This window comes from Oncorhynchus mykiss, chromosome 24 (genome assembly GCF_057628025.1).
Source record: "Oncorhynchus mykiss isolate SJ-2025 chromosome 24, ASM5762802v1, whole genome shotgun sequence".
NCBI lineage: Eukaryota > Metazoa > Chordata > Actinopteri > Salmoniformes > Salmonidae > Oncorhynchus > Oncorhynchus mykiss.
The window spans coordinates 32,830,923-32,846,318 of NC_143045.1; the positions used below are offsets into that span (position 1 = coordinate 32,830,923).

A 15,396-nucleotide genomic window follows, 5' to 3' on the forward strand; every position below is an offset into this window, starting at 1 on the left:
CCTTCCTGACACACTCCAGCCATATGAGGTCTAGCATTGTCTTGCATTAGGAGGAACCCAGGGCCAACCGCATCAGCATGTGGTCTCACAAGGGGTCTGAGGATCTCATCTCGGTACCTAATGGCAGTCAGGCTACCTATGGCGAGCACATGGAGGGCTGTGCGGCCCCCAAAAGAAATGCCACCACACACCATGACTGACCCACCGCCAAACCAGTCATGCTGGAGGATGTTGCAGACAGCAGAATGTTCTCCACGGCGTCTCCAGACTCTGTCACGTCTGTCACATGTGCTCAGTGTGAACCTGCTTTCATCTGTGAAGAGCACAGGGCGCCAGTGGCGAATTTGCCAATCTTGGTGTTCTCTGGCAAATGCCAAACGTCCTGCATGGTGTTGGGCTGTAAGCACAACCCCCACCTGTGGACGTCGGGCCCTCATACCACCCTCATGGAGTCTGTTTCTGACCGTTTGAGCAGACACATGCACATTTGTGGCCCGCTGGAGGTCATTTTGCAGGGCTCTGGCAGTGCTCCTCCTGCTCCTCCTTGCACAAAGGCGGAGGTAGCGGTCCTGCTGCTGGGTTGTTGCCCTCCTACGGCCTCCTCCATGTTTCCTGATGTACTGCCCTGTCTCCTGGTAGCGCCTCCATGCTTTGGACACTACGCTGACAGACACAGCAAACCTTCTTGCCACAGCTCGCATTGATGTGCTATCCTGGATGAGCTGCACTACCTGAGCCACTTGTGTGGGTTGTAGACTCTCTCATGCTACCACTAGAGTGAAAGCACCGCCAGCATTCAAAAGTGAAGAAAACATCAGCCAGGAAGCATAGGAACTGAGAAGTGGTCTAAGGTCACCACCTGCAGAACCACTACTTTATTGGGGGTGTCTTGCTAATTGCCTATAATTTCCACCTGTTGTCTATTCCATTTGCACAACAGCATGTGACATTTATTGTCAATCAGTGTTGCTTCCTAAGTGGACAGTTTGATTTCACAGAAGTGTGATTGACTTGGAGTTACATTGTGTTGTTTAAGTGTTCCCTTAATTGTTTTGAGCAGTGTATAATGTGTAATAGTCTCCTACATTATTTTTTACATTTTTACAATCTTACGTGTTTCCTTTCCAATGATAACAATCATATGCATATCCTGGCTTCAGGGCCTGAGTTAAAGGCAGTTTACTTACGTCAGTCAGACAGGAAGTGGAGAAAAAAGGAGCCTTATGAAGTTATATATTTTGTGACTAGGGGGCAGTATTTTCATTTTTGGAAAAATAACGTTCCCGTAGTAAACAGGATATTTTCTCAGGACAAGATGCTAGAATATGCATATAATTGACAGCTTAGGATAGAAAACACTCTAAAGTTTCCAAAACTGTAAAAATATTGTCTGTGAGTATAACAGAACTGATGTTGCAGGCGAAAGCCTGAGAAAAATCCAGTCCGGAAGTGCTTCATGTTTTGAAAGCTCTGCGTTCCAATGCGTCCCTATTGAGCAGTGAATGGGCTATCAACCAGATTACTCTTTCTCCGTATTCCCGAAGGTGTCTACAGCATTGTGTCGTAGTTTTACACCTTTATGTTGAAGAATACCCGTAAGCGGCTACCAAGTGGTCACCTGATGGCTGATGACTCTCGCGTAAAATATGGAGGTAGCCATTATTCCAATCGGTCCTACTGAAAAACGAATTGTCCCGGTGGATATATTATCGAATAGATATTTGAAAAACACCTTGTGGATTGATTATAAACAACGTTTGCCATGTTTCTGTTGATATTATGGAGCTAATTTGGAATATTTTGCGGCGTTTTCGTGACTGCAATTTCCTGGAGATTTCTCAGCCAAACGTGAAGAACAAACAGAGCTATTTCGCCGACAAATATAATATTTTTGGAAAAAAGGAACATTTGCTATCTAACTGGGAGTCTCGGGAGTGAAAACATCCGAAACATCCGAAGCTCATCAAAGGTAAACGATTTAATTTGATTGCTTTTCTGATTTCCGTGACCAAGTTACCTGCTGCTAGCTGGACAAAATTCTATGCTAGGCTATCGATAAACTTACACAAATGCTTGCCTAGCTTTGGCTGTTAACCATATTCTGAAAATCTGAGATTAACAAAAGGCTAAACTGTGTCTCAATACATTTCATTTGTGATTTTCATGAACAGGTTTATTTTCTAGGAATATTTATGTCCATTGCGTTATCCTAATTCGTGTCAGTCGATGATTACGCTCCCACATGCGGGATGAGGAGTCACTAGAGGTTTTAAAAGGCAATGCTACCAAACACTAATTGAGTGTATGTAAACTTCTGAACCACTGGGAATTTGATGAACGAAATAACATTTCACATGATCCTAACTGACCTAAAACAGGGAATATTTACTAGGATTAAATGTCAGGAATTGTGAAAAACTGAGTTTAAATGTATTTGGCTAAGGTGTATGTAAACTTCCGACTTCATCTGTAACTGCCTGTAGCTCAGGACCTGAAGCAAGGATATGCATATTCTTAATACCATTTGAATGGAAACACTTTGATGATTGTGGAAATGTGAAATGAATGTAGGAGAATACAACACATTAGATCTGGTGAAAGATAATTCAAATAATATTTTTTTTTTGTACCATCTTTGAAACGCAAGAGAAAGGCCATAATTTATTATTCCAGCCATAGTGCAATTTAGATTTTGGCCACTAGATGGCGGCAGCGTATGTGCAACATTTTTGACTGATCCAATGAAGCAATGTATTTCTGTTCAAAATGTTGCATCAAGACTGCCCAAATGTCCCCAAAAATCTCTATTACTAGCCTGTTCAACCTCTCTTTCATATCGTCTGAGATTCCCATAGATTGGAAGGCTACGGTGTTCATCCCCCTCTTCAAAGGGGGAGACACTGTAGACCCAAACTGCTGCAGACCTATATCTATTCTACCTTGTTTTTCTAAGATCTTCGAAAGCCAAGTTAACAGATCACCGACCATTTCGAATCCCACGTACCTTCTCCACTATGCAATCTGGTTTCAGAGCTGGTCATGGGTGCACCTCAGCCACGCTCAAGGTCCTAAACAGTATCATAACTGCCATCGATAAGAGACATGCAGCCTGTGCAGCCGTATTCATCGACCTGGCTAAGGCTTTCGACTCCGTCAATCACAACATTCTTATTGGCAGGCTCAACAGCCTTGGTTTCTCAAATGATTGCCTCGCCTGGTTCACCAACTACTTCTCTGATAGAGTTCAGTGTGTCAAATCGGAGGGCCTGTTGTCCGGACCTCTGGCAGTCTCTATGGAGGTGCCATAGAGTTCAATTCTCGGGCAGACTCTTTTCTCTGTATACATCAATGATGTCGCTCTTGCTGCTGGGGATTCTTTGATCCACCTCTACGCAGACGACACCATTCTGTATACCTCTGGCCCTTCTTTGGATACTGTGTTAACTAACCTCCAGACAAGCTTCAATGCCATACAACTAAAACAAAAAGCATTCCTCATGAAGCTGGTTGAGAGAATGCCAAGAGTGCGCAAAGCTGTCATCAAGGCAAAGGGTGGCTACGTCGAAGAATCTCAAAATATAAAATATATTTCGATTTGTTTAACACGTTTTTGGTTACTACATGATTCCATACATGTTATTTCATAGTTTTGATGTCTTCACTATTATTCTACAATGTAGAATATAGTCAAATTAATGATGCTGGCCTTTTAGGCAGATTTGCAAAGAGAAAGCCTTATCTCAGACTGGCCAATAACAAGAAAAGATTATGATGGGAAAAAGAACACAGACACTGGACAGAGGAACTCTGCCTCGAAGGCCAGTATTGCGGAGTCGCCTCTTCACTGTTGACAATGGGACTGGTGTTTTGCGGGTACTATTTAATGAAGCTGCCAGTTGAGGATTTGTGAGGCTTTTGTTTCTCAAACTAGACACTCTAATGTACTTGTCCTCATGTTCAGTTTTGCACCGGGGCCTCCCACTACTCTTTCTATTCTGGTTAGAGCAAGTTTGCGCTGTTCTGTGAAGGGAGTAGTACACAGCATTGTACGATATCTTCAGTTTCTTGGCAATCTCTCGCATGGAATAGCTTTCATTTCTCAGAACAAGAATAGACTGACGAGTTTCAGAAGAAAATTATTTTATTCTGGCCATTTTGAGCCTGCAATCGAACCCACAAATGCTGATGCTCCAGATACTCAACTAGTCTAAAGAAGGACAGTTTTGTTGCTTCTTTAATCAGCAAAACAGTTTTCAGCTGTGCTAACATAAACGCAAAAGGGTTTTCTAATGATCAATTAGCCTTTTAAAATGATAAACTTGGATTAGCTAGCACAACGTGCCATTGAAACACAGGAGTGATAGTTGCTGATGTAGATATTCCATTTAAAATATCAGCCATTTCCAGCTACAGTAGTCATTTACAACATTAACAATGTCTATACTCTATTTCTGATCAATTTGATGTTATTTTAATTTTATTTAAAAAATTAACAAGAACATTTCTTAGTGACCCCAAACTTTTGAACGGTTGTGTATATTATTTGATTTTTTTGTACATTTCAGAATAAATTGTAATATATAAAAATATTTTTACTTGGGCTATCAAATAATGGTCATATAGATACAAAAGCCACCAGTGATCCAGGGCCTTTTTCCTCTGACACAGTTCCTACAGTCCTTCTGGTAATCCCTCTCACAGAAGCAGAGCCAGGCAAATGACGTTCATGTCTGTCTGTTTACCAAACACATCACAAGAGGGACAGAGAGTGAGCTCCAAAAGTTTGGGAAAATTGTTAAAAAATTATGTTTTGACGCTGTACTTTGGATTTGAAACGATGACTCTGATGTTAAAGTGCAGACCGTCGGCTTTATTTTGAGGGTATTTTCATCCACACCAGGTGAACCGTTTAGAAATTACATCACTTTTTCTACATTTTAAGGGACCAAAAGTATTGGGATAAATTCACTTATATCTGTATTAAAGTAGTCAAAAGTTAAGTATTTGGTCCAATATTCATAGCACGTAAAATGACATCCATCTTGTGACTCTACTAATTTGTTGGATGCATTTACTGTTTGCTTTGGTTGTGTTTCAGATGTTTTTGTGCCCAATAGAAATTAATGGAAAATAATGTATTGTGCAATTTTGGAGTAACTTTTATTGCAAATAGAAATATAATATGTTTCTAGACACATTAATGTGGATGTTACCATGATTATGGATAATCCTGAATGATTCGTGAATGATGATGAGTGAGAAAGTTACAGATGCACAAACATCATACCCCCCCCCCCCCCCCCCCCCAAATAGCATGTCTGTACTTAACTATTTATATTTTTGACAACATTTAGTGCACTCTACTCCTAAAGGAAATTATATACTTTTTACACCATACATTTTCACTGACACCAAAAAGTACTCATTACATAATGAATGCTTAGCAGGACAGGAAAATGGTCCAATTCACACACTTATCAAGAGAACATCCCTGTCATCCCTGCTGCCTCTGATCTGGCGGACTCTCTAAACACAAATATTTTTTTTGTAAATTATGTCCGAGAGTTGGAGTGTGCCCCAATCAGCAAATGAAAACAAACTAGAAAATGGTGGCGTCTGGTTTGCTTAATATAAGGAATTTAACTTTTGATACTTAAATATATTTTTGCAATTACATTTACTTCTGATACTTAAGTACATTTAACCAAGTACTTTTAGACTTTTACTCAAGTAGTATTTTACTGGTTGACTTTCACCTTTAACTTGAGAAATGTGGATGCAACTTATTATGTGACCTGTTAAGCTAATGTTTACTCCTGAACTTATTTAGGCTTGCCAAAACAAAGGGGTTGAATACTTATTGACTGAAAACATTTCAGCTTATTAACATGTAAAGATTTCTAAAAACATATTTCCAGTTTGACATTATGGGGTATTGTGTGTAGGCTAGTGACACCAAATCTCAATTGAATCTATTTTAAATTCAGGCTTTAACACAACAAAAGGTGGGAAAAAGTCAAGTGGTGTGAGTACTTCCTGAAGGCACTGTATATTAAAAGTAGAAAGTATGTAAACATTATTACATTATTTAATGACTACTGTATGTACATAGCGCAGCAGTCTCTAAGGTGCAGGGTAGAGTACCTTTTGGTAGCCAATAAGTGACACTGTCTAAGGTTCAGGACAGGGCGGAGGCCGGCTAAAGATGGAAGCTCTTTATCAGTATCTCTGTTCCAGGTTGGCTCTATAGAGTGAATCCGTTACAGGTGAGTGGAATTTCTGGCCATCAGTGACAATCTCTCAATTCACCAGACTTTCAGGCTTGGATTTGCAGACCTTCAGGCTTGGATTTGCAGACCTTCAGGCTTGGATTTGCAGGCCTTCAGGCTTGGATTTGCAGACCTTCAGGCTTTGGATTTGCAGACCTTCAGGCTTGGATTTGCAGACCTTCAGGCTTGGATTTGCAGACCTTCAAGCTTGGATTTTGCAGACCTTCAGGCTTGGATTTGAGCATCCCTGCAACGTCCCTCTGCGTTTTCAGCTAACAGACACTAGAGGTCTCAATTGAGATGCCATTTTGACTGGCAACAAGGTAACCACTAAGCACAGACAGGAAAGCCTGATGACCAACGCATGCTCATCATCACCTTTACGGTTCCCTCATTCATACCTCCTAATATCTTACAGAACAGAACCATTAAAGGGTAATAAAAACAATTATTTAAACTTCATATTCATCATCTCCATCACCACCCCAACATCAAAATATGTGAAAATGGCAAAACATAACCTTTAGAGGGAAATATTGCAATTGCTGCCACAACTATTTCTGCTCATTGCCTGCACATAATTGGTTCAAATCACAAGAAACACAGGAGATGATGTCATCAGAAACACTTTTGTTCCTCTATCTTTTTGACTACAACACATAGAAATGTGCCATTTTCACATACTGTATGTTGATGTTGGGCTGGCGCTAGAGATGTTGAATATGTTAGAAAAGTACCTTGAACACAGCTTTTAAGACTGGTATGTGTTGAAATACAAACCATTTTATTTTGGCTGTTTTAGGACCAGAATAATCAAGCCTGTCGATTTGATTTACAAAGTAATATCTGTATTATGAGTGTGTAACTTTCCGACAGAGTATTTGTTTAATTTTCTGCCTCAATGACTTTGTTTGCAAGCCGTAGATAATTGGATTAAAATGAGCAGGGACGACATGAAATAGAACAGAAGCCAGTTTTCTCAAATATGGATAGTCTGGAAAGCGATGCAGTATGATGGTTAGAAACCCACTCCACAGCATAATGAGATACACCACCAGGTGGCTTGCACAGGTCTGCAACGCTCTGTTGTTCAGTTCCTTGCTTTTCTTGGTCCAGCAAATCACAGCAATCCTGATATAAGTAACAGCTATGCTTCCCATTGAAGAAGTAAAGAGCAGCACAGTGAAAAAGAGTCCATAGATGTTGTTGATTGAAACGTTCTCACAGGACAGCTTGAACAATGATGCATTGTCACAATAAACATTTCGAATGACTGAAGTGCAGCGGGAAAGCCTTATGGTGAGACCCAGTAGGACAGACACTAACACAAGGGAAGCCCCCCAAGCAGACACAGACAGCGTAACTACAGTTTTGGTTGTCATTATGGACGTGTACCTTAATGGGTGACATATGGCCACATACCTGTCAAAGGCCATAATGATCAGTATCATATGTGAGGCTGATCCAAACGTGTGACTGAAAAAGGCCTGAGTAACACATTGGCTGTACGTGATAAACCTATCAGTTGAAACAATATCAGCCATGAGGCGAGGCAACAAGACAGTGTTGCCAATCAGATCATTTACAGACAGGTTACAGAAGAGGATGTACATTGGTTGGTGCAAATTTCTTTCTTTGATGATGACTACCAGGACACCAATGTTAGACACAAGGAGGGAGAGATAAACAAACAGCATGGAGAAAAAAATTGGATACATGAATGTCTGTGAGAATTCAAAACCCTGGATTTGAAGGATATGGCTTGGAAATGACATGTTGTTGTCCATCCTTTTAGCAACGCAGGGCGAACCTGAAAAAAGAAGACATACAAATATATATAACAATTATTATTATAGGCAGCAATTGTAAATACAGCTTTTAGCACATGCTGTTTGTATCCTTTTTTTAAATGCTGCTAGTGATTTTGAATACCTCAATAACAAATTTGACAGAGTGAGTAAGAATACCACAGCTGAAATCAGAAACCTATAGAAAGGTTGTCCTCTAAAACCATACCTTAGAATCCTGCCACAGGCATCGGCCACATCCTTTTTATCTAAAACACATCCTTAATTTGATGTCAATCAAGTCACGTGATTATTAACCAATGGCGGTCATTTATTTCTATTACAGCATATTGGATGACTGTGATTCATATTCCATTCACCCAGCTCAATGTAACATCGATAGGTTTAGGCTACAACATGATACTCTAATTTTACCTATACCCATCATGAGGTTGCTACAACCTAGCCTGTGCATGAAAGTTTACAATTTAGGTGCACAGGTCAAGAGAAGAATGAGTGTAATCAAGGTGATTGACAGTGACACATTCAATACCGCCTTGCACACTCTTGCATATAGCTGATATAGGGTGTAATTATTAGTCCAACTGTTGCAAATAAAAGTTTCTATTAGACAAATTCAGGTAGGTTTATCCCCATTTTGTTCCGTTTGCTTCCATTTTTAAGAAACTTTTTTCAACAGAATCGGCTGAATAAATACACACCTGATCACACGAAAACACAGTTCACTTTCATAGCAGTCACATACAAACATGCTTGTTAATTCCTTCTCGCATCTACGCGCCCTCCTCCTTTCATCTTTTCCATTGCTTGTGGACTTCAGTGCACAATACATCAGCTGTCTGTCACATCAGCTAACCACTACACACAGCCTACATCGTTGTCACCATATTAGCTAAAGTGACGTCATGGTGAATATAACTACGAGAACTAACGTGTTAGTAAATCATGCAGTCAGCAAACAGTTTAGCAGGCACACCAGCGGGCCACAGTGGCAATACATTCATAAAACCAAAAGCTTACCTTGACTTGGAACAGTTCCAGTGTTGGATAGACATAGCCAGCTAGCTAACATAGCATCCCTCTCTGTTTGGTGTTTGAGTAGGCTAAACTAGCTAGCTGCATTCGCTAGCTAAGTAGGTGAAAGTGAACTAAATACAATAAAATATAGCTAGCTCTCTCGCTCTCTCTCTCTTGCTTCTCCTTTCTTTTTAAATAATTGTAAACTGTTCAACTACTGTCTTTCTCCCTCTGAGTCAGCTACCCACCACATTTTATGCAGGGCAGTGCAAGCTAGCTGTAGCTTATAATTTCACTACTGGATTCATTCTCTGATATTTTGATTGGGTGGACAACATGTCAGTTCATGCAGCAAGAGCTCTGACAGGTTGGAGGACGTCCTGCGGAGGTTGTCATAATTACTGTGTAAGTCTATGGAACGGGATGAGAACCATGAGCCTCTTAGGTTTTGTATTGAAGTCAATGTACCCAGAGGAGGATGGAAACTTGCTGTCCTCCGGCTACACCATGGTGCTACCCTACAGAGTGCTGTTGAGGCTACTATAGACCTTCACTGCAAAACAGTTTGTTTTAATGAATTATTTGGTGACGTGAATATATTTAGTATAGTTTTATTGAAAAAGGATAACTTTTTAAACATTTCACTATTTTTATTTTTGCGAAACTCACTGAGGAGGATGGTGCTCCCCTTCCTCCTCTGAGGATCCTCCATTGTTATCACCATGTGAATTTTCACATCAGAGTCTCGAGCTATACTTAAGCTGATTGAAATGACAACTCATCTTGAGGCTGTTGAGAAGGAAATTGTCATGCATTAAAGATTTTGAAAATATTGTATGAGGGATTACTAATGGAAGCCATCTGGCAACTAGATTTTGAATGATATTGTGTAGCTGTTTGTTAGCCTGGTCGTGGATCTGTTTTCACCATGCAGGCCAACATGGCTGGTTGTTGTGACAATTACTCCATATAGGAGTTCGATAGACAACACAAAAAGTTTTGGGACCAGACTAGCTGTAAGATCAAATACTGATATTTTATACTGATACTGTAAGTGATTTAATTATTCTGGCCTTCACCCTGCTGTAGCCCAGTATGTGTCTGAGATAATGTACATTGGTTGCTGCATTCAGTCCTTATGGTACATAGATATGCAACAATAAACCAAGTTATGCGGTTTAATTATCGGTAAACTAGACCGTGCATTATATGCTCAATGTGTATAAATATGTAACAATTTTATGGATGGTGCCATAGGGGCGTACTGTTATACTCTCAACAATGCATTAGATCTATCATGTCGATCAGTGAAATGACAAATGTTTCCGCCTGCCTGCAAGCCCTCTTTGAATTATGTAATTTCACTGTAAATTACCCAAGTGGAGCAAGTGCATACTTCTGATATGGACAGCGGATCAAGTGATAGTGACCTGACATTGTTTTCCGTTGTTGGTCAAGCTGTACAAGGACAAGTGGAACTAATGAGCGCCCTGATCACTATGTACTGTAACGTTGAACAATTTAGGCTAATAACAAAGGGTTAATTACTGTATCTAAGATCCATAAACTCTAATTCCCACCAGGGAAAGGAACGATGCAATGAAGAGGAAAACACTAGTGGATGTCAAAACAAATTAGTATGGCTACATTTCCTGTATAAAAAAGTATGTGTGCATTATCCAAACTGTTTTATATAAAAAAAACGAAGTGCTCAAACTGTTGGGGCTTGTGGGCCACGGGCCGAACAAATAGACATTATGTAATTAGAAATTTAAAAGATAAACAATACCTTTTTAGGGTTTTTAAACAATAGCTTTTTAATAAGTATTCATAAAATCACACTGTAAATTGTAGCTGTATAAATGACACCTAACAACACATTCTTCTTACCAGTATTAATGCCATGCTCTGGAACTTTGGCAACTACAAAGTATTTTTCTGACACCTCCCAGTTTGGTATGGATGTGTAAACGTGTATAGTAGTTAAAATATGAATAATAATATTTTAGCAGAATCACTGTCTTACCTCAATACCCACAAAATCCCTAGTTTGAAGGAAACCGTTTTTCAGGAAGCTGTGTTGTGCCACTTTCCCTTCCTTATTCCCCCATGTGGGCCAACCCCCTGGCAATTTGAGTTTGACCAACGAGCTTGCCATATGAGTGACAGCTAGTAAGAGGCACATCAAGCACAGACAGGAGAGGGAAAGAGAGAGCATAAACGTGGTGCACATATCTGCACATAATGTGACGTAGTATGCAATTTTAGTAGACCACTTTTGGCTTGCTACTTTCAGAACTACTGGCTAAAAAGTATACAAAAGTGCCGGAGAATCTCTTTGAAAGATGTATAAAAAGAACTACCAAATTTCAAAATTGCACCTTGTGTATTCAAATTCTCTAACTCTCAAAAGAAAGTTAAGTTCCTAAAAAAATGTCAAATGTATACATATTTTACATACTTAAGACGTCAAAATATATTTTATTTTGTATTTTTTGGGGTGGAACTTAGTCGGGGACTCAAATTACTACAATAAAACAAAAGAGGATTGTAAAATTAGATATTTAATCTTCACTCATTAAATCAGATAGTCCTTTAGAATTAATTAACAAGAACTTACATCTAGTTGTATTCATGTTTTCAATCATAAAATTATGAAGAATCTCCTGATGTTGTCTTTTGAGCACGACTGAAGGCTTTGTGTCCTCTTCTCAGTTGGTCGGTGAATTTGTATTTTAACTAATATGGTTCTGTAAAAGACCAGAACACCGAGAACATAACATCTTGTTGAGAAAACCCGATAAAGCAATGTTTAGTACAGTGCCTTGAGAAAGTATTCATACCCCTTCCACATTTTTTTTGCGTTACTGCCTGAATTCTTTAACCTCTGTCAACCTCTGTCAAATTGATTGTTGATCATTGCTTGACAACCATTTTCAGGTCTTGCCATAGATCTTCAAGTAGATTTAAGTCACAACTGTAAATGGGCCACTCAGGAATATTCACTGTCTTCTTGGTGAGCAACTCCAGTGTAGATTTGGCCTTGTGTTTTAGGTTATTGTCCTGCTGAAATGTGAATTAATCTCCCCGTGTCTGGTGGAAAGCAGACTGTACCAGATTTTCCTCTATGATTGTGCTTAGCTCCATTCTGTTTATTTTTTATCCTGATTAACTCCCCCGTCCTTAACAATTACAAGCATACTCATAACATGATGCAGCCACCACTATGCTTGAAAATATGGAGAAATTAATTTTCCCCTAACACAACACGTTGTATTCAGGACAAAAAGTGAATTGCTTTGCAACATTTATTTTAACATTGCATTAGTGCCTTGTTTAGGTTAGTATTTTGGAGTGACTATAATGTTGTTGATCCATCCTCAGTTTTCTCCTACAGTAGCTTGTGAAAGTATTCACCCCCCTTGGCATTTCTCCTATTTTGTTGCCTTATAAAATGGAAATGAAAGCGTGTTTTTTTTGGTGGTTTGTATCATTTGATTTACACAACATGCCTACCACTTTGAAGATGCAAAATATGTGTTATTGTGAAACAAACTAGAAATAAGACAAAAAAAAATGAAAACTTGAGCATGCATAACTATTCAACCTCCCAAAGTCAATACTTGTAGATCCACCTTTTGCAGCAATTACAGCTGCAAGTCTCTTGGGGTAAGTTTATATAAGCTTGGCACATCTAGCCAAGGCAAAACTGCTCCAGCTCCTTCAAGTTGGATGGGTTCCGTTGGTGTACAGCAAACTTTAAGTCATAGCACAGATTATCAACTGGATTGAGGTGTGGGCTTTGACTAGGCCATTTCAAGACATTTAAATGTTTCCCCTTAAACCACTCAAGTGTTGCTTTAGCAGTATGCTTGGGGTTATTGTCCTGCTGTCCTAACCTCCATCCCAGTCTCAAATCTCTGGAAGGCTGAAACAGGTTTCCCTTAGGAATTTCCCTGCATTTAGCGCCATCCATCATTCCTTCAATTCTGACCAGTTTCCCAGTCCCTGCCGATGTAAACATCCCCCCAGCATGATGTTGCCACCACCATGCTTCACTGTGGGGATGGAATTCTCGTGGTGATGAGAGGTGTTGGGTTTGCGCCAGGCATAGCGTTTTCCTTGATGGCCAAAAAGCTACATTTTAGTCTCATCTGACCCGAGTACCTTCTTTCATATGTTTGGGGAGTCTCCCACATTCCTTTTGGAGAACACCAAATGTGTTTGCTTATTTTTTCTTTAAGCAATGGCTTTTTTTCTGGCTACTTTTCTGTGAAGCTCAGCTCTGTGGAGTGTACGGCCTAAAGTGGTCCTATGGACAGATACTCCAATCTCTGCTGTGGAGCTTTGTAGCTTTGGTCTATTTGTTGTCTCTCTGATTAATGCCCTCCTTGCCCGGTCTGTGAGTTTTGGTGGGCGGGCCCTCTCTTGGGATGTTTGTTGTGGTGCCATATTCTTTCTTTTTTTTACAATAGATTTATTGGTGCTGTGTGGGATGTTCAGAGTTTATGATGTTTTTTTATAACACAACCCTGATCTGTCCTTCTCCACAACTTTGTTCATGACCTGTTTGGAGAGCTCCTTGGTCTTCATGGTGCCGCTTGCTTGGTGGTGCCCATTGCTTAGTGGTGATGCAGACTCTGGGGCCTTTCAGAACAGGCAGAACATAATGATATCATGTGACAGATCATGTGACACTTATATAAAGTCCACCTGTGTGCAATCTAACTAATTATGTGACTTCTAAATGTAATTGGTTGCACCATATCTTATTTAGGGGCTTCATAGCAAAGAGGGTGAATACATATACACACACCACTTTTCCATTTATTATTATTTTATTTTTTTTCGAAACAAGTAATTTTTTGCATTTCACTTCACCAATTTGGACTATTTTGTGTATGTCCATTACATGAAATCCCAATAAAATCCCATTTAAATTACAGGTTGTAATGCAACAAAATAGGAAAAATGCCATGGGGGATGAATACTTTTGCAATGCACTGTATCACAGCTATTAAACTCTGTAACTGTTTTAAAGCCACCGTTGGCCCCATGGTGAAATCCCGAGCGGTTTCCTTCCTCTCCGGCAACTGAGTTAGGAAGGACGCCTGCTTCTTTGTAACGACTGGTACACCATCCAAAGTGTCATTAATTACTTCATCATGATCAAAGGGATATTCAGTGTCTGCTTTTTAAATGTTTACCCATCTACCAATAGGTGCCCTTCTTTGTGAGACATTGGAAAACCTACCTGGTCTTTGTGGTTGAATCTGTGTTTGAAATTCACTGCTCGACTGAGAGACCTTAGAGTTAATTGTATGTGTGGGGTGCAGAGATGAGGTAGTCATTCAAAACTAATTTTAAACACCATTATTGCACACAGCATAAGTCCATACAACTTATTATGTGACTTGTTAAGCACATTTTTACTCCTGAACTTATTTAGGCTGGACATAACAAAGGGGTTGAATACTTATTGACTCAAGACATTTCAGTTTTTCATTAACAAAACAATTATAATTGAAAATTATGGGGTATTGTGTGTAGGTCAGTGACAAAAATAAATCTAAATTTAATTTATTTTAAATGCAGGCAGTAACACAGCAAAATGTGGAAAAAGTCAAGGGGTTTGAATACATGTTTTTGAAGAATTAATTCCTCACCAATTCAGTGTGTTTGTGAAGGATTGTCTAGCAGTGGGTAAAGTGAGGATAGTTAGTCAGCGACATGGAGTCTTCCATCCCTCAGGATCCTACAGTACTCCCCCAGTCATGAGAGAGGTTCTGGTGGCCTCGCCGTAACCCATTCATCCACTAACAATGACCAGAGCTTGATTCAACTAATTAACCACCTCCCTGTCTAATAGAGCTCTCTCTCCTGGGTGGGATGATTAACCCATCCCTTCTGACCATTCCCCAGTTCTATACAGCACTTTGGTAAAGAGGCCCGTTTGTCTCCACTGCAATCCCATCGGTCAGTGTCCACATATTCCCTTAACCCCTTTAGTTTTAATAGAAACTTAATAAATGTTTCTCTCTGCGGACATCCTGACACGTCAGGAAGGAAGGGGGAATAGAGAAGAGCAGATATTCAATATTCACTTTTAACATATGATTAGATATCTGTTCTGAAGGATGGATACAACATGGATACTATGGTTAGAGCAGGCATGGATAATTCAATAAGACACTGTTATGATTAGCAGATTAGCAGATACATTTCTGCAGATACATTTATCTCTATTGAAATGCATTGGACATTTGAGATATCATCATTGTGATTTATCTCATTGACATATG

The 15,396-nt window shown here is 39.7% G+C and overlaps 1 protein-coding gene across 1 annotated transcript; it reads right to left on the bottom strand.

The window, feature by feature from the left end:
• Positions 1 to 5,146: 5,146 nt before the first annotated feature.
• On the bottom strand, positions 5,147 to 11,257 carry LOC110503171 (olfactory receptor 52E4). The gene is made up of 2 exons (XM_021581527.3): positions 11,121 to 11,257; positions 5,147 to 8,079 (listed from the first exon to the last, which is right to left on the bottom strand). Exon 2 carries the CDS (start codon positions 8,054 to 8,056, stop codon positions 7,121 to 7,123), a length of 936 nt encoding a protein of 311 aa, XP_021437202.3. The 5' UTR covers positions 8,057 to 8,079; positions 11,121 to 11,257; the 3' UTR covers positions 5,147 to 7,120.
• Positions 11,258 to 15,396: the final 4,139 nt, after the last annotated feature.